Source organism: Pseudoliparis swirei, chromosome 6 (assembly GCF_029220125.1).
Source record: "Pseudoliparis swirei isolate HS2019 ecotype Mariana Trench chromosome 6, NWPU_hadal_v1, whole genome shotgun sequence".
NCBI classification, from domain to species: Eukaryota; Metazoa; Chordata; class Actinopteri; order Perciformes; family Liparidae; genus Pseudoliparis; species Pseudoliparis swirei.
In genome coordinates, this window is record NC_079393.1 from 10,682,888 (window position 1) to 10,701,682 (window position 18,795).

The 18,795-nt window shown below is 41.8% G+C and overlaps 1 protein-coding gene across 9 annotated transcripts in view; it reads right to left on the reverse strand.

Moving 5' to 3' along the window:
• Positions 1-18,795, reverse strand: part of tjp1b (tight junction protein 1b) — a 65,616-nt gene that overhangs the window by 29,648 nt on the left and 17,173 nt on the right. For 8 of the 9 annotated variants that reach the window (XM_056415795.1, XM_056415800.1, XM_056415793.1 and 5 more), the window contains exon 3: positions 15,807-15,945. In XM_056415795.1, the coding sequence (XP_056271770.1) occupies positions 15,807-15,945 (139 nt within the window). Of the gene's footprint in view, positions 1-3,257; positions 3,353-15,806; positions 15,946-18,795 lie in introns of those variants that run through there. The other variant, XM_056415798.1, reaches the window with a different exon arrangement.

Genomic DNA, 18,795 nt, shown 5'->3' on the forward strand with positions numbered 1-18,795 from the left:
CCTGTGGAAGTTATCAGCGGCCCACAGAGCACAGAAGAGGGCAGGAATGTGCTGATAAGCCGAGCCGCTGACCTGCACCCCGCCTTCTCTGTCACAGTGATTGAAATGGAGGACGACGGAGCCAATGAAAAACAGGCATGATAAGAGATGTTTCTGCACTATAAGAAAAAGGAGCTTCATTGTTGAAATGTGATTGAAGTGATATTTTGCAAGCCTCTTCATCCTGATAGTTTCACACCCCTTTCAAATTGGGATTTACGATGGACTTGATTTATCTAAGCAAGCTTCTGTTTCACCGAAGCTCTGAACATGCCGTAAACATGCCGTTTGCGAACACAGAGACTTGCTGTTCGTTGGGGACATGGACTTTAATTCTAAAAGGTCTTTGATAGGAAGTCTTAGCAGGGACATGCATCAAAGCAATGACCTTTCAATGTGCACAGCACCCATCAATCAATATCCCAACAACTCATGCATCTCCAAAAGAAGCCTAGAGATGAGATACAATATGTAAGGACCAAAGAAGATAGATAGATGATCACTATTTAAAGTCTGACCCACACAATGTCAATTGACAAGGGTTATCTGTAAGCGCATTGCAATCTACTTTGCATTATATTTTGTCTCTGGAATTGGTTGTGGGGGTTGACGAAAACAGACGACACAAAAACATAATTATAACAAATGATCTATATATGCTCAGATATGTGACATATGTTTTTTTTTTTAAACAACCAGTTCTAGTTAATTTATCTTGTGCCAAGAAAGCATGCAGAGTAACATTTGAGTGGACAAACAGAGGGGCAGGATTAAACTAGGCTGCGATGCAGAACAGAAAATCCTCCTATATTGAACAATGGGATTAGAGATATTAGCTCAAGCAGGGTGAATCAATTAGTGTCATGAATCCATCTCAGTCTGAAGTCTCACCTCTCAGCAGATTCAAATATTAATTATACAAAATAATCCATGGTGTAGTTAGCAGAGATGTAATGCTTAAGGATAGCTCACTGCCACACTCCATCATTTCCTTTTTATTCTAGTAGCACCTCTAGGGTATGACTAACACTGTAACGTGGGCCATTTTCACAGTCGCTCACCTTTTTTTTTGCATTGTTTTCCAGCAGCCCCTTTCCTCACAGCTAGACTATTAATCTCTTCAAATAAGTACCTGAGGACATTTACTTTGATCTATGTTATATGAATAAAATAAGCTATTTGGCTTGGCCTTAATATGGGCGCGTACCCGCAATGTAGTCTCATTGGTACATAGGTGTGTATTAACCAGCACAGTTTCCTCAAATACACAGGACTACAAAACTCCAGTCAAATGTAACCTAGGTGAGCAAAATATCAGATACGGTACATCTGTCCTTCCAAAACCACAATGACTCAGATGACTGCTGCCCCCCTGACAGCTTAGGTCAACATGTATGGCTGACCTTGAACAGCTAGATATGCGTTTCTTTTCAGGCAACATGCTTGCCAGAATCATACCCTGTGCAAATACCCGTTGCCAAATGAATTATAAAAAATATATAAATATATATACAGTTTAAATCGGGAAATGAAACATCTAATGGCTGCCACAAATATCATCTGTATTGTGCCTCACACATCATTGGAAAAAGCTGTTGTTTTGCCTCGCTGTCATTTCATGTCGCCATTATTTCCGAGTGGCCTCTCATGATAACCTATTTAAGTCCTAGCACATCAACACACAGATGTGCAGTAATGAATCATTATACTTTTATTGATATAGTCCAATTATAGAGTATAATGTACATATGTTATAGTAAGAGAAGACATGTTATGTTTGTGAATTCTTCAAATGCAAAGGCTGTGTCATAGAAACAAAACAAATCAGACAAGTAAATTCTGTGACGGGACCAAATAATCCGCCCCACACCATTCACAAAATAAGCAAATACAGCCCAATATATGTTGGGCGACAATGGCAACAACAAGAACAGACGTAATACCCGATTCTGGCCACTATTAATGATGCTTATATCCATTATGTAATCTAAACAGAGGTTGTGAAAGATGTTGGCTTAAGGATAGGTCACTTTGAATCCCGATATTATGATTACAAAAATCTGTTACTTTTTATATCTAAGACAATTTTCACATCCCGGCTCACCATTCTGTAATTTTGCACACACAACAGTGAATAAAAAAAGCATTGTACAATGTTATCCATCCATATACTAGCTGTAGCTATGACTAATAGATTAATACAAACGTAATGCAGGACAGACGCACCTTTTCGCAAAACACACCAGAACAATCAACAATACGATACAGTCCATTATTCATAATATTGACCAGGTGATGACTAACAGACTAACCGAGCTGTTGGTTCATGTGAGCAGCACTCTGCTCCTTGTTATGGAAATGTCAACAGTTAGCTAGACAGTTATATGAGCGATGCTAACCAATCACCGGCTGTAGCTCACAGGAAAGCCCCAAACACAGCTGACAACAGATGACTTTGTTATGACAGCTGGTAACGTGACAGACTCAGACTCAGGGACAGACACAGAAACAGGGACAGACACAGACACAAACTCAGGGACAGGCGAGCAGGTATTTCAGTGTCACCAAAACTTCAGACAGCTGAAAAGCTACCGTGAGCCAACTGTTACCTCGTTTCACCAAAGCCCCACATGAGTTTGACTCGCAGATCATCACAACAAGGAGAGCCACCACTTGACCTTCCGTCTCATTTCATAAACCCGATGTCTTGTAGCAGCTGGCCTCGCGACACCGCTCCCTCCTCGCGTCGAGCAGGTTTACACTTCATTAATCGTGTACCCCCCTTACACCCACTTGGTCAAATCAACCCCAAACTGGCCGACATTTTGTTCCTGGAGCTAGGCTAGCACATCACAGCTAACGTTACCTGGACGACGCGCGCACTTGTCTCGCGGACCGCCCGTTGACAGCTCAACCGCCAGGCAGTTTGTCACCTGACGTTATCGGTTACGCAAGCTCCGCAAAAATAAATAAATAAATAGGGACACCGTTATTCATGGTGTCAGCTTGAAGATAATATTAGCATGCTGGGCAACTAGCTAACCAATTATAATATCGCTTAGATACAGTTTGCTAGCAGAACGGTAGCTAAGTTACCGAACCGTTATCGTTCGCTCGTGCCCGCAGAGAGACACACGTCCAGTCAGCTGCTGCTGCTGCTGCAGAGAAATACACTCTCCCGGCATGACGTACCCAGGCAGAACAAGAAAGCCATTCACCTTTCGTAAAAGCAATGGTCCTCGCGGCGTGCTTGTGAATTTCTTACAGAAAGAGGAATGGAAAGGTCTTCCTGGTGTGGCTCCAGAGCAGCAGCCGCCGCACTGCAATGGCAGGCAGTGGATGAAGCCTTCCTTCTCCCCCCCACCCCACCCCACACACACACTCTGCTCTCACACTTCGGCTACCGTCACCGCCGCGGTGACAGTGACAGGTTCGCCTGGAAGAAACCATTCCGATTTGTCCGGGGGGGTGGGGGGGATGAGCAGTGTTTCCAGGTCCGCGGTTTTCCCGCGGAATTGGGCTACTTTTGAAGTGTTGCCCGCTGGTTCGGGTAGACCTATTTTGCATGCAAATTACATGAATATCTTTAAATAAAAATCCATATTTTAAATGAAATAATTTATTTATACCCAAATCCTACCAAACTGACTCCAGATCAGCACGTACACACATGGACATGGACTTTAAAAGCAGTGTATATGGTTTGGCACGGGCATATTTTGAGTTCTGATATTGGGCTGGTTTTTGTGCTGGTTTTGATTGGCCATTGGGCTGGTTTCGTCACACAGACCTGGCAACCCTGGGGATGAGATGCAGAGAGGCTTCCACAGCATCCGCAGCAGCAGCAGCATCAAGCGCCATTCCAGCGTGAGAATAAGCGGTCGAACATACACCGATACACCGAAGGAGCTTCATTAGACAGTTCTTCGTGAACACAGCAGTGGCCACGTTATGTGAAGGACTGGGTGCGACTGTTATCGCCTTGTCGTCTCTACCAAATGCATCAATTAATAAGAAAAATATATATATTTCAAAATATTTAATAATCTAATCAAAATAATACCAACCTATTTAATTATTTTAAAGGTTGGCATTAACGAGGACTTTTGCAAAAATAAGAAATAGATGTGTGTATGTGGTATTCTTCTCTGGCCCATCTTTAGTGCCGAGGCCGACACAAACAAGACCACACACAATCTAAAAATAAATAAATGGTGTTGATCTGAAGAGAATGAGAACTTTGAATGAAAAAAATAGCTTTCTTTTCCAGGTAATATGATTTCCCTGTTGCCCTCGTGGAGCAGTAGTCTCCATGTATACAGCAGAAGGCCGAACAGACCTTTGTGCACACAAAGCATTTTAAGCTTTCCCTCTGCTGCATGTGACGTAAGGGTTTGTAATTTATCGTAAAGAGCTTTTAACAAGCACTCTGATCAAACAGGGCGCGAATAAATCGGTGTGAGATGAAAGAGTTCTAAAGAGCTGTGTTTGCATACAACGTGATTCCACATTGTCCTCATGCTCCTCTAGAGAGGCGTGTTTAAAACTGATCATATCATCATTTTAGCAGTGTATTAATTTTTTTACTGATATGTAATTCAACAGCAAGATACAGTATTTTATTTATAGTTCATGTTAAGAACTATACACCCAGAAGTTAACTTCCAGATGCATATAATATATTACAATGAATCAAATAACTGTGTTATGTTAAGCAGGCCTTAATATTGATTTGACAGATCAAATTAAAAAACAAGTTGTTTGATTGATTGGACATGCTTTGAAACAAAGGACTGGACAAGGACAAGATGGTTAATCCCTCATCCCTTTCTATGTGTGTGTGTGTGTGTGTGTGTCTGTGTGTGTGCGTGCGTGCGTGCGTGTGTGTGTGTGTGTGCGCGCGTGCATGTGTGTGTGTTTGTATGTGCGGGCGCGTGCACAGGTGTGTTTTGTGCCCATGCAGGAAAAATAGCTATTTACTTCAAAATGATAGCTTTCTCTAAACTATGCTGCAGAGGATGAAGATTAAAGGCGCTTAATGTGGAATATATTTCTCTTTGATGTTATATTGTTTTGAAGGCAAAAGACGGTACGAAAAAATCCATTTGGATATCACTTTTAACTACCACAAACATATAGTCTTTACAGGGAAAGCTGAGGTAGGCTACTTAAGTCGTAATGATATGCTGCATAAAGCTATTTAAAATGCAGAGGATAGAACTAAAATCCACCCTACAGTCTCGATGCTCAATACTCCTTCCCATGGGGTATACCGATTTAATCAATATACAGTAGAATGTAAATTGTGCACTGCACCAAACTCCACTCTTAAGACTCCATTGCATGCACTTTAGTTGTTGTGCTGGCTTCTCCAGAAGTACCTGATTCTCTGCAGTACCATCTGTTGTGCATTTTATCACTTTGAGCTAGTGTGACCGTTCTTGTCACCTCTACCTCTGGCACTAATGAGTGCAGGGGAAGATAGGGGCTGAATGTAATGCTGGAGGGGCACAGAGGTCCTGCAATGTTGCTGACGTAGGGAGACTTGCCGCAGATTCCATTGGAGAATTTGAAGGAGAAGGTGGGCGGGGGCATCTTGAATGGAAGAATGCGAGTTGGACAAGGTCAGAAGAAGTAGATAAACAAGAGCAGTCATTTATATCCTGTGGGAAAATAATGCATGGGGAACAGGAGTTGTAAATATAGGATGAAAGAAACGTCTCAAAGATCAATGTATGTATCCATGACCTACACCTTGACAGTTTTGTTGAGCGTCTATTGATGGTGATCACATGCAAATCATGGCAGCAAATCAGGATAGTATACTCCCTGAGCATGAATGAAGCTGAGATGGCAGCATCAGTCGTTATCATCATGCATTACGGTATTCAAACGAGCTAAAGTATTGCAGCAGAAATGTAATAAAGCTATCAAACCCTTCTGGAAATGCATGCATGTAAACTTGTTCTCCATGTGTTTGAATTGGCCCTGATGTGAGCTAATGCTGCTTAATGTATCTCTGTTGAAGCCCTTGAAATACCCTCTGTTAATGCTATGGCAGTGTTTGCATCGCTGGCTCCAACAGCACAGAGGGAGGTTCACATGCCGTGCAACGGCATTATGCAGCCCCGCTCCCCATCAGCGCATTTAGGCACACAGACAGGATTCAAACCAGAGTTTAACTGCAGGAACAAATCACACGAGTGAAAAGGCAAATTACAAATTCACAGCAGGTTGGCTTTTTAGAGTGCACTGCTCCTGACGGTGAGTGAGTCACCTCTCAGCTGCACAGGTCAGGGAAACAGCCTACTAAGCAAAGGTTGGCGTGTTTATCCACGAGCTTTAATGACTGCAGCTATCAAATGGCATGACAGATGTTAAACATAGCACTGCAGCAGAGGAAAATAAATGCCTTTGTCCAACTTTAGATATTTTGTGACACCCTGTTGCCAAAGCTGCAAGATGATACTCAAAATGTTGCGCTTCTCATCTTGTTATCCGGTCTTTGGTTTTTACAAATTGGAGTACATCAATGTAATCTAATAAGGGAGTGAGTTGGCTACTGTACGCAGGCTTGTATTTCTGTGATTCCCCTCTTGTCCTCTTTCAGTATTACTGACCTCTAACATGGGAAAGCAGCACACTGACTTGACAGCCAACCCATTTGTCCGGGACAGAGATTCCTTCCACGAGGTGTCCCAATGCCTCACAATTACGTGGTGCAGCAAGGATACATGATCTAGCAAGCGTGAGATATCTTGCAAAGTCAGCAGTTAGAAACGCCACTTATCAGAAGATGCTTTATAGAGTGAAGCGTGAGCTCGGTGAGGATGTACAGCAGCAAAATGCAGCTGATCCAGGAGAAAGACTTTAGCTACAGCTTCCTGATCTCTGTCCAGCTTATTAGCAGCTGATTTTACAGTATGTGATTGTAACACCTGTACCACTAAAGAATACATAATATAATATTTAGATTCTGCATTACAATATGTATAGAAAATGGAGCCGTTTAGTGCACTCAGCTTTTATGTCACAACCAACCAAAGCAATTAAACAACATATTCTTTGTGATTTTATTCCTTGCTGCTCAAATGGATCTAATAGTTTAATTAATTTAAATTAATTAATCAAGTGGATGAAAATGCAAGGACATACATGTTTGAAATATATATTTTTTCAAGATTCCACAAATAAACCTATAATCTCCTCGTTTTTTCCCACCAACAGCTGAGAGTTCAGACATATCAGCTGACGTGCAATGACCTCACATCCCCCGGCCCTGCTGATCATGTGACAACAGGTCACTGACATCCAAATCCTCTCTGGATCAAACTCCAGCATCATTTACAGTTGCAAAGAAGCAATCGTCTAAGTATGTTTATCCCAGGAGGGGAGCACTAATGCCAATAAAGAAGAACAATTCCAATCAGTTAATGTGGATACGTGTACGATAGACAGGTCTCCGACAGCAAAATGGTGAGTTAGGAATTATTTGGCGTTTGAAGACTGATAGATTGCAGAGCTTAACCCTTGTGTTGCCTTCGGGTCATTTTGACCCGATTCAATATTTAACCCTCCTGTCGCCTTCGGGTCAATTTGACCCGATTCAATGTTTAATGTCGGTGTTCTTTCGGGAGTCAACAAACAAACATAAAGTACCTCACACTTAAACTTGGAAAACAATATTAATTCTAATAATTTTCTGGAGATTTTAATAGCTGGGGTCATATTGACCTCAAGGGTAAAATATGTTAGGAAATATAAAGGTAACAGGAGGGTGAAACATTGAATCGGGTCAAATTGACCCGAAGGCAACACAAGGGTTAAGACCATGAAGCTGAATTCCAGAGTTGAAGCTTTTAAAGCAGCAAGATCCTGATCAATCCGATTGTGATTTCAGACACAGCTGGAAATGGTGACGGCAGATTAAATATCTGTTAATTAACCCCAAGTATTCTGCAGTTTTTCTCACAGAAGCCCATGCAGACTCACTTCTCTTAAAACCGAGAATGTTATCAACGATTGTTTATTATGGGGATATCTGGCTGAGCACTAAGCTCTTTTACAGCAATGCCCTGAAACCATACACTGTTATGATAATGTCACAAGGTAGCCTATACACATCTTTTATCCCCAAAGTGTAATCCCCTCACCTGCCGTGTGACCCTTGAGGTGACCTACCAGATAAATTATGAATGAAGCGGCTTTTAAATTAATTTGGATTCATAAGTCTATTCATGTTTTTTTTCCCGGGAGTGCCGCCTCGCTCAGGATGAAAGTAAAGCAATTAGAGGCCTCGGTGGTGTGGGATCAGGTGCTCCCTCCGGACCAAAGCAAAGAGGCATTGTGGAGGGCAGGTGACGGGGTAACGGTGACAGAGAAGAAAAAGGGAGAAAAATCACCCCGGGGTAATTTACCGCACTGCGGAAAAGAAGCCACACAATACTATCAATCTCCACCTTCTTAATTCAACTGGAATACAATTTTCCATTCAAACTCCAGGTGGACTCATTGATAAATACAATAAGAAACCACAATTATGTTTTGTATGAACAGAGAGAACAGTGCAAGGCTGCCCCCTGTATAATGCATCAGATGAGCGGGTGGTTGAACTATGTTTTTCCTACTTGACTTTGCCAACAACATGAGCATCAAGAGTCCTCACCAACAACTCCTCCCATTCTAGCCTCTGCACTCTTCTCTAATATGTGTTTTAGTAACTACAACAACATTTCTATCAGCACATATTAGAGCTATGAACATTCATCCAAACCCAACATCCCAACTGCACATCCAACCCCTCCTCCCTCTGTTGCATCAGCCATGCAAACATGGATGTTCACTGTGCTCCTGCACATATAGATAGTAAAACTCTGCCCTCTGCAGGACTTCAGCTGAACGTGATCTGTGTCAAGCATGACTGTCCCCAACCTTGCAAAAGGGAAATCTATGTGAAGAATTATTCATGAGGGCGTAAAAAAAAGAAAACAAGCATGAGGAAAGTGGATCCGCGTGATTTCATCCCCCGCTGGCTGATGGTGCATGCGTGAGCTGATGGAGGGAGACACGAGAAGGCGCCGAGGTTGTTCACCCACGGGTCCGCCACGTGATGGGATGCGCCGGAGTCTAAACAGCATGTGGTGCCTCCCTGGGCACCAACACACATCTTACATGTCCAGCAAAACACACACACACACACACACACACACACACACACACACACACACACACACACACACACACACTTCCTTTCATTCATACTTAAACACAGAATAGACATGTTGGCTTTAAGTAGAAAATGAGAATGAAAAATCTTATTATTTAACATGTTTGTCTGTTTATTTCTTTGTGTTCTTTGTTTAGCTCTGTTGTATTAAATCTCACAAGATTTTAACCAGTATTGTACTATTTGAGACCAATAAAAGGCGTATAACAGTGCATGTTGCTTATTTCAACCATCACTGAATAAAGGACGAACTGTCACTGAATTATATCGCTGACAACAATAAAAGAGCTGAAACGACATGTCAGTTAATCATTAGATGATCTTTTGAGTCACTTTTCCAGACGAAACATATGTCACTATCAGTTTCTTGATTCAGAGTGTTTCCTGCTATTCTTGGTTTTACATATTTGTAAATTGAGTTTGGGTTTTATAACTATTGGTAAAAAAAAGAATGGGCATTTCTTTTCTCCAATTTTCTTAAATTTGAAATGTTATAGTTTAAATGATTAATCAATTAATCAAGAAATGCCATCAGATTGATAGGTGATAAAAACACATTGTGTATGTGCAGACCAAATAAATAGTTTATTGTTTGTATTCAGGGCATTAACAAAGATATGTCCATGTCGGGATATTATAGGTAGATCCAAAGGGCAAAATCTAATTTTTACAAAATATCGCCTCTACAAAAACAACTCATGATAATCAATCAGCAGACAATGTAATCTACAGCACAACCATGACTGTGAGCATCAAATCCTGCGATTGATGAGCTTGTCTTGGGACAGCCTTCCCAGGGTTCCATTCTTCATGCTTCACTTCCCCTCCATGGCTCCCATCTTGATTCTTACAAACATTACATCATACTGCTGGTTGTCCTTCACATGACCCCCCACTCAAGAGCTCAAACGGGGGGAATAACATGGACATCAAGTCCTCCTTGAAAATAAACTGAAATTATAATGAAAGCTTGTTATTGTGGTATTAATAGATTGCATTTTTGGGACGTGATTTTGGTTTAGTGCTACATTTGAACTAATCCTCGGTTGCCGATGACGCTTACCAGCCAGGTCTCTCCTCCTGACATAAATCATGCAGGAAAGTCAATAGAGTTGTTCGGATTTATGTGGGTTTAAGTCTTGAGTCTCTTCAAAATGATTTGTTGTCGATGAAGGACACAAGCGCGACCATAAAAACAATTCAGAAGCACGAGTCCTTTCCTCCAAATCTTCCACTGACAACCAAGGTCTTAGCTGTTTATAATCCCAGCATCCTTTGAAGAAGAAATGAACAAGAGGGTATTTTGATCCAACAGTTTTACTGAGAGCTACAGGAAATCCATGTATGGCATCCTGACGTATGGATGTAATATAAAACTGAACAGTTACCATGAAACACTATTACACAATATATATTAACAACTATCTAGTTTATCCAGTTTCAAATGTTTTTATTTTTGCTGCTCCTGCATTACTACAAGATGTGTTATAGTACACACAGACACACACACACACACACACACACACACACACACACACACACACACACACACACACACACACACACACACACACACACACACACACACACACACACACACACACACACACACACACACACACACACAGTGCAGAGTGCCTTCAGTGGCTTGCCATATGTCCCATCAGAAGAAAACATAGGCAGGCCGAACTCCTGAGTCACAGCCTCCAGAAACATACCAACATCTGCCATCTCTTCCACGCAGCCTGTGGATCACACACGCAACCTTGACACGCATCATACACGGCCCGCTCCACCTCAGTGTCACATGCAAACCCCCTCAATCACCGCCAACAAGCCCCCTGGGCCCATCACATGGAGGTCAAAAAGAAAAATCATTCTTTCGACCCTGTTTTTACACAACAGACCTGTCGTACGGGGAAAAAAATCAGCTGCTGCATGCTTCCATCCCCCCCCCCCCCTCCTTTTTTATAAGGCCTCCAACAGTAGTCGTGATAAACCCCCACGCTCTGCTCCTCGCCATGTCTCTTCCCACAGCCCCTTGTGGTGCGTCTCACTAACTCCGGCCCCCTGCGCCCACCTCCACGCCTTCATCACACGGGAGCCATCTCCCTCTAACAGACCCTGAATATGCAGATTGGTTAATTCAGCTGCAGTTGCTCTCTCTCTCCGTAAATGCATCTGCAAGCACTTTCCGAAGACTGAGCAGCGAATAAATGCTTACGCTGGTCTTTTTTTGGTAGTGGTTAGGGGGGAGTGCCTCTGTCCACGGTAGACTGCAGCCAAGGATGGGATTTTAGAAGTGCGATGGGGCAAGCAGAACTAATAAGAGATTACAACTTTGACCAAGGCAAAGCTCAAGGCCCAGTTGGTGACTGATCTTGATCTGTTAAGGAGTAATTAATTTAACTGCGCTTTTCATCTTGGCTTAGTTGCAACTGCTCCTGCTGATTCCCTCTAAGTTTCCCTGCACCTCACCTGGTTATACAGCCTCTGCAGCAAACATTGCTTTAACATTTTCCAAAACAGCTGAGACGGCAGGAAGAATACTGCATTAAAAACAGATCTTTCCCCAAATCAAGGCACATGAAACAGAAACCACCACCACCTCAGATTAACATCCACACTGCACCAAGGACACACTAGGGTTTGTGTATGTAAACATTTTGTTCCCATTATCATGATGAAATATAACGCATATAGGAATAAACTGCATATACAGAATCATCTCAACATTGATCCATATAAAACACACAAACAAGGACACTGTGCCCCCTGGAAAAGGGGACAGTTTACTATTTCTTATCATTAATTCCTGTCTTTTCTTAGTCCAACAGAGACAAGTGATTACTGGTGTAGATAATAAAGATAATAATATGTTGAGTAATACTCGAACAGATGGATTTAGGCATCTCCCTAAAGCATGAAGAAATGCTGTAAACGCTGCTGTTTTGAGAAATGGGACGAGGTGTTGTTGATATATAAATAAATAACTCCTGCTTTACACAAAGGCATTGGGTGCATAAAAGACTGTAGTTCCCCCCCCTCCTCTCTCCATCTCTGTTGTGCTTTCTGCAGCCTTAGCACTAAAATCTGATTCAAGCTTTCTGTGAACAAGTGCGATGCTTGCCAACACAAATGACAGCGGGAGTGGGCGACGGGCCAAAGTCCTCCCCTGACTATCAAGAGAGAAAAGCAATCAAAAGAAACAATCGATATCAACAAAGTCTTAACCACTATTGATTATTTCGCTCTACGCTGACGGGCAATGATAATTATAGACCTGAATTCATACACTTAGTTGATTAATATCTTCACTTTTCTGTTGAAACAGCCAATCAGGCGAGATTATTTCATTCGAAAATGGCCACGGATCACCCCGCGGCTGGGAGGCCGTGTTGTGTCTGTTGTGACATTTTAGCAGGATGCGATGGAAACTGCTCTTCAGCTCAGCATCCTGCAGTCTCATCACTCACTGTAAGGCGGACCGTTACTTCCATCAGCTGCATTTGAGTTTGGGCAAGTCAGCAAGTTTTCCTCCAGTGCACACACAGCCTGTACAAAAGAAATATACCGTGGAGAGGCCAGGAGCCCTGAGCGGGGCTCGCAGTCTCTGGTGAGATAGTGGCCTCTGAGTGGCATGCCACAAAGACAAATGACATCGATGTGGTAAGTCACTTTCTATGACAGAGCAATAGAGGATATGAGAATACAGTGATATTACACACTGTCTTTTCATATTCAGATGAAGGCTTATGATTGCTGTGTGTGGCTCAAAATCAAGGCCACCACTAATCTGTCAATTACAGTCTAAAAGCATCCACTGTCCACTGTAGTAGATGGGAAAATATAGATATTTTATTCAATCAGTTACAGCTATTCCTTTTGATTATTGAGACAACGCAAATATTGAGACAATGCTAATTTATTATTGAGACAATGCTATAATATTTTCACCGTTATTTTTAGCCTTTCTAGTTGCGATGCTTTAGGGATGGAAATTCAGCAGTTCAATACTCTTGATCAGACTATAATATTTCATTACTGTTGCACTGCCTGCCATTCCATTTTGTCTTAGTTTTTGTTTCGAGACATCTAGACCTCCGGAGTTTGAATCCGGCAGTAAAGACTTTAATGACACCCCCCGCAGGTCAACATTGTCGCTTATCTAATAAAATATCCCTACAAATATCTTGGCACAGAAAGTGCTGTGTTTGATATGATCCCCAGACTTTTCCTGTAGTGCCAGAGTGAGGATGACATTAATAGTTTTGAGTGGAGATGCACCAATATCAATATCTGATAACGGGCCAATACTGGCTCAAATAGCTGAATATGGTATCAGTGACCAAATTTGTTGCGGAAAGTAAAATGTGTACACGTTTATTGATGACCTGCAAAAATAATGACATTCCCATCAGCCTCAGCTGTGGTGTTTAGTAGCCGACAGAAAGAAGCACAACAAAAGGCTGAACCGAGATGGAGAACATGGTAAACATCACAACTGCACTACACCAGCATGTCAGCATGCAGCCTCACTGAGACACACGCATGTCTGCAGACTCTTTGTCTCGTTAATGAATCAGCATGTAAAGCTCTGTGACACACAGCCACACTAAGATGAGAGTCTTTACTTTCACCGGTGTGTACAATTAACCCTGAAGGTACACCATGTGGTATGTTTTAAAACATACAATAGTAGTTCAACTTGATTTTAAGCTGCTACAAATCAGCATTAACAGCTGTGAAAACTCACAAGTCTTCAAAAGACCCATTTAACATTGCTGACCAGTACTTATCAATAAGTCAACCAGCTCAATGATTCTATGATATCCTTTAATGAGATGGAGCTGAATTCACAGTCAGCTCAAAGCTGAGCTGTCAACGCGGTACAATTCCCCGGAGGCGGAGGCCCTCCAGCAGTTTGCTCTGTCTGGAAAAAACAATGTACATGTGTGTTTTAAAATTGTGTGTGCTTCGATTTATGCACATCAGATCTCTGAACTTCAAACACTGCTTTACGAATTAATACGTCTTTTGTTTCGTAAACACTCAGCAAAAGCTTACGTCATGATCCTTTTGTGTGACTATAAAGACAAGAAAGACTCTCACCTCGAGCATTTTGATCCACTGAAGGATTCAGCAACCTGCTTTCTGAATGTGATTATGGATGAAAAGTGTGTGTGGGTGTGTGTGTGTGTGTTTGTATAAATAAAATAGCAACCAATTGAGCTTCAAACAAAATGTCTTCTTGGAAACCAATATAGAAAATATAGAATTTAAATAGCTTTCAATATAATACATTTGACATAACATTGTAATCTTAGAACAGATTACAAACGGCTGAGTGGTCAAAATGTGGTAAACGGGAATAAATATCAAACTTTGATTGTGGTGATATTCCAGATTTTCTCCTTGAGTTAAATGTGGAGGTGAACACATCTTTGTCCCACCCTGAAGAAATGGTTCAACATTTTGGGAAATACACCTTTTCACAACAGTTGTATTAGGATAAGAAGATTTACACCACTCTCGAGTTTGCATGCTCAATATTGAGCTCCAACCAGGAGCCGGTTAGCTTAGTTTAGCACAAACACTGGAAACAGTGGGAAACTGCTAGCTTAGCTGTGTCCAAATGTATCAAAATCTGCATTCAAGCACCTCCAAACTTCCAAATGAACATCTTAGATTTATTTTTCTTCTCTAGAATAAATGTAAATACTCCAATAAAACCACATTATTGGCTGTAGCTTCATATTTAGTTATGCACATTTGATGTTGAACATGTCCTTTAGTAAGGGGCCATATTGACATGACACAGAAACAACAAGCAATGCAGATTCCAAGTTCCTACAATGCAAAGACATCCTATTTGTGAAGCGTGGTGCAACAGAACCATTTCATCAGAGCTTCAAACAGCAGGAAGAAAAACAAGTCTATCTTCATCATCTTCATCATCATCATCATCTCTGAATTGTAAACATGAATCTATTTGACCAAATTTGCAACATGCCTGCAATTTACATTTACATTTATTTGCCATTTTTTGACAAATTTCACTCATCAAAGCAAACTCCATACCGTGCACGAGAATGCATGAGCCCTGTTGGCCTAATTAATAAATGATCTGTGCGAGACATTATTTGTGAATTATGTGTGTTATCATTATTGTGTGTTGTTTATCTCCCTGCTTTCATGTTTTTACCCAAGACAAATAGATCCTAACTGGCTTTGGGTAACTTTTTTGGATGTTAGATTTAGGTATATTTTTAGATTTATTTTAAATTAATGCTTTGTCTGTGATTCCTTTCAGTCACTCACTTATCAAACACAGATAAAGGGAAATTAATTTAGCTGCACAATAAATGCATAACTCAACAAAAAAAACGTCATAACTCATGCATGTTCCTGAAGGACATTTTTGTGTCTCTAATGTCAGGATGGTGAATCATTTGTCTTGTGAATTTTAGTGATACATTACAGTGTTTGTGGTTTTGTGAGACAGCTCGTCGACGCGTCGCCTTTAAGTCGGTTTACTCACATGGGAGTCGAGCAGATCAAGGCTGTCCAGGCTCTTGCTCCTGTGGATGCGGCCCTTGATGCGGCGGAGTGATGGTTTGCCCTGAATGGTGCTCACTGACGAGCCTGTGATGGAGCCAGCAGTCGGGCTCGGGTGTATCCTGAGGTCAGCGTGGAGGAAGAAGGACAAAGAAAAACAACGAGACTACATCAGGGCAAGTAAGAACACATCCAGCATGGTTCTATCACAGCAGGACAGGACGGAAGAAGAGGAGGAAGAACACAGCGGTCACGCTTCTGCTCCTCAAAGGGCCACAGCCCCCCGTTGGATAAAACGGCATTTAAAGAAATCTATACTTGGATTTAATGTCACATCGGCTCTGTAGGGGAGCTGGTTGGAGCTCAGGAAGCACTGCAGCTTCAAACACAGAGAGTCTCTGCAGCTCTGAGGGCCACACCAGCCCCACTGCAGCTGGGTCATGGTGAGATGTGAGGAGGAGGAACACATGGCTCACCCGTCATCCATACTCTCAGGAAATGTTTTCCCCTCCACAAATGACATACTTAAGCAGCACTGCTGGAACCCTGCTGACCACATTAAAACTCTCGTTTCTTTTATGTTTCTCATGTTTGTTGCTTAATTGCTGTGAAATGTGCTGTGTTTGCCACAACATGAAGAGTCCCTTCAGGGATGAATAAAGCTGAACTGAACTAAGACTTTAGTTAGTCAAGCCATCTACAGCAGGGTTGTCTTTTTAAAACTATCCACATCTATCTACAAAACATTTGGCATATAGATTATGTTGGTGCCACTTTCTGATAATGCACCCCTTAAAAAAAAGTCTAAAGATTTGAACTAACTGTTTTAGAAACGGTTAATACATAACATACAAATGGGTTGTAGATCCGTTCATGAGTGCAGGTTTGGGATACCAGAGTGTGAAAAAGACGCAGCAATAATGATTCATGTTCATTATATCTATTAATTCTTGTGGATTTCACATTTTCTAATGCGTTGCATTTTTCCTGGAGTTAAGTGGTCCATTAGCTGATTAATTGGAGACTCTTCAAAAAGACATAGGTGTCCTGGTGGATGAGGAGACACACCATCTGGCAACCCAAAAGTGATTCTACAATGACAAAACATGTTTTCAAAATGTTAATAAGTTAGGTATTACCTATTAATAATCAACCAGAGTTAAAGCCATGAGTAACAACGCTTTCTAAAAGGTGCTCTATTAGAAAGTAGTAAAACTATATCATTTAGGCTACAACATTTAATTGGAAAAATTAATACCGTTGACTATTTTGATTATTAGTTTTCAGCTAAAATCTATTTTGTTTGCTTTTCAATTGTTTAGGATAAACTGCTTTTCAGTATTTTATATCATGGTATAAACTGAATATCTTTGAGCTTTGGACTTTGGACCGAAAAAACTGAAGAGGAAACTTTCGGCTTTAGTAAATTGTGAGCAGAATCTTATATTTACTGACATTTTATTTTTGTCCCCCGTGTCCCATGAATGTGCAGTGCTCATCAGCACGGTGCAGCTACTATTGTTACTGCCTCCTTCTCTTTTCTTCCCTTCGGTCCTTTCTCTCAGCGTCATGGAGAACGGTCACTCTTAATGAGGATTTACCTAACACAATATTCAAAGAGGAGAAATCCCGTCTACACAGTGCTGCTCAGGGACCGTATAGATATCCATTAGCGGGCTCAGCAGCAGGCCCATATAGGAGCTCCCGAGGTTTGAAGACTCAGCGAGGGGAAATTAGAAGAAAAGGAAATGAACAAAAATGGGAGGAAAGGGAGCATCCCCTTCCACTTTCTCTGTGCATTCAGTCAATACTTGCCTGAAGCAATGTAACGTGCTCACGGGCTGGAAATGCAAGGTAAAAGGCATTCTGCAATACGTGCAGTCAATTACAAGCCACCTCAGAATGTTCTCATAAACTATACTGCAAACATGACTAATGAGAAAAACATCTCGGACTGTATGACAGGCCCGGTGCAGTCCTGCGCATTCACAGGCTCATTTCGTGGATGTTGATTTTAAAATGGATTCCTGCCAAAATCCTTCAGGCCACAAAGGCAGAATGTAACATAGTGCCAGCAACTGTGCCGACTCAGATATAAAGTGGAGAGAGCGATTTCACATCGCTTGTGTGTCTTCTCTATCAAATGTGCAGGTGTAATGTGTTTCTCTTGAGGTTTAGGAGAATAAATGTCAACATTTTCATTTCACTGTGTCACTTTAATGGGTACATTTTAACATACACCTGGATGAACCCCCAAGACATATTGCCAGAGTTATGGAAAGTCAAAAGACCTTTTTATGAACCAATTTCATGAAATAAGATATTATCTTAAAGGAACAGTTTGACATTTGGGGAACTATAGTTAGCTTTCTTGTCAAAGGTTATAGGAGAAAATGGATACTGTCGTGTTTCTACGCTAAATATGAAGCTAGAGTCAGGAGACAGGAGCTTCATATGAATCTTGGCTCTGACTTCAGAGAGTCTTGTTATCACTGTTGCTACGAGCCAAGAAATACTTCCTGCAGTGAGTCCCACAACTTGTCCGTTTTAAACATGATATTTGGAGCATTTTGATTGCCTCTCAACGGTTCTCAAGATGGCGTCGCCTGAGCGGGCGGCTCGAAGCTAACGGCGCTAACCGCACAGACCACAGCAAACGTGCTGACAGGGCTCACAGTGCTGACCTGAGGGGGAACCAGAGGTTGGGCATTTCGGTGACGACACTATTGGTCGGAACGCCGTTATCAGCTGTATTTGCTGTATGAGCGCAGTGCAGAGCAGTGTCTTTAAGCTAGCTAGAGGGGCGCGCTCACGTGCAGGAACATGCACTAAAAGCATGCGCGGCCGGCCCGGTTATGTCGATAAAGGAATGAGTAGCTTGGACAACAACTCACAGAGAGGCAGCGAATGTATTCCCTGCTCAGGTAGACCTTTCTACATGATATCTTTGCCGAGATAATAGTTACTAATGC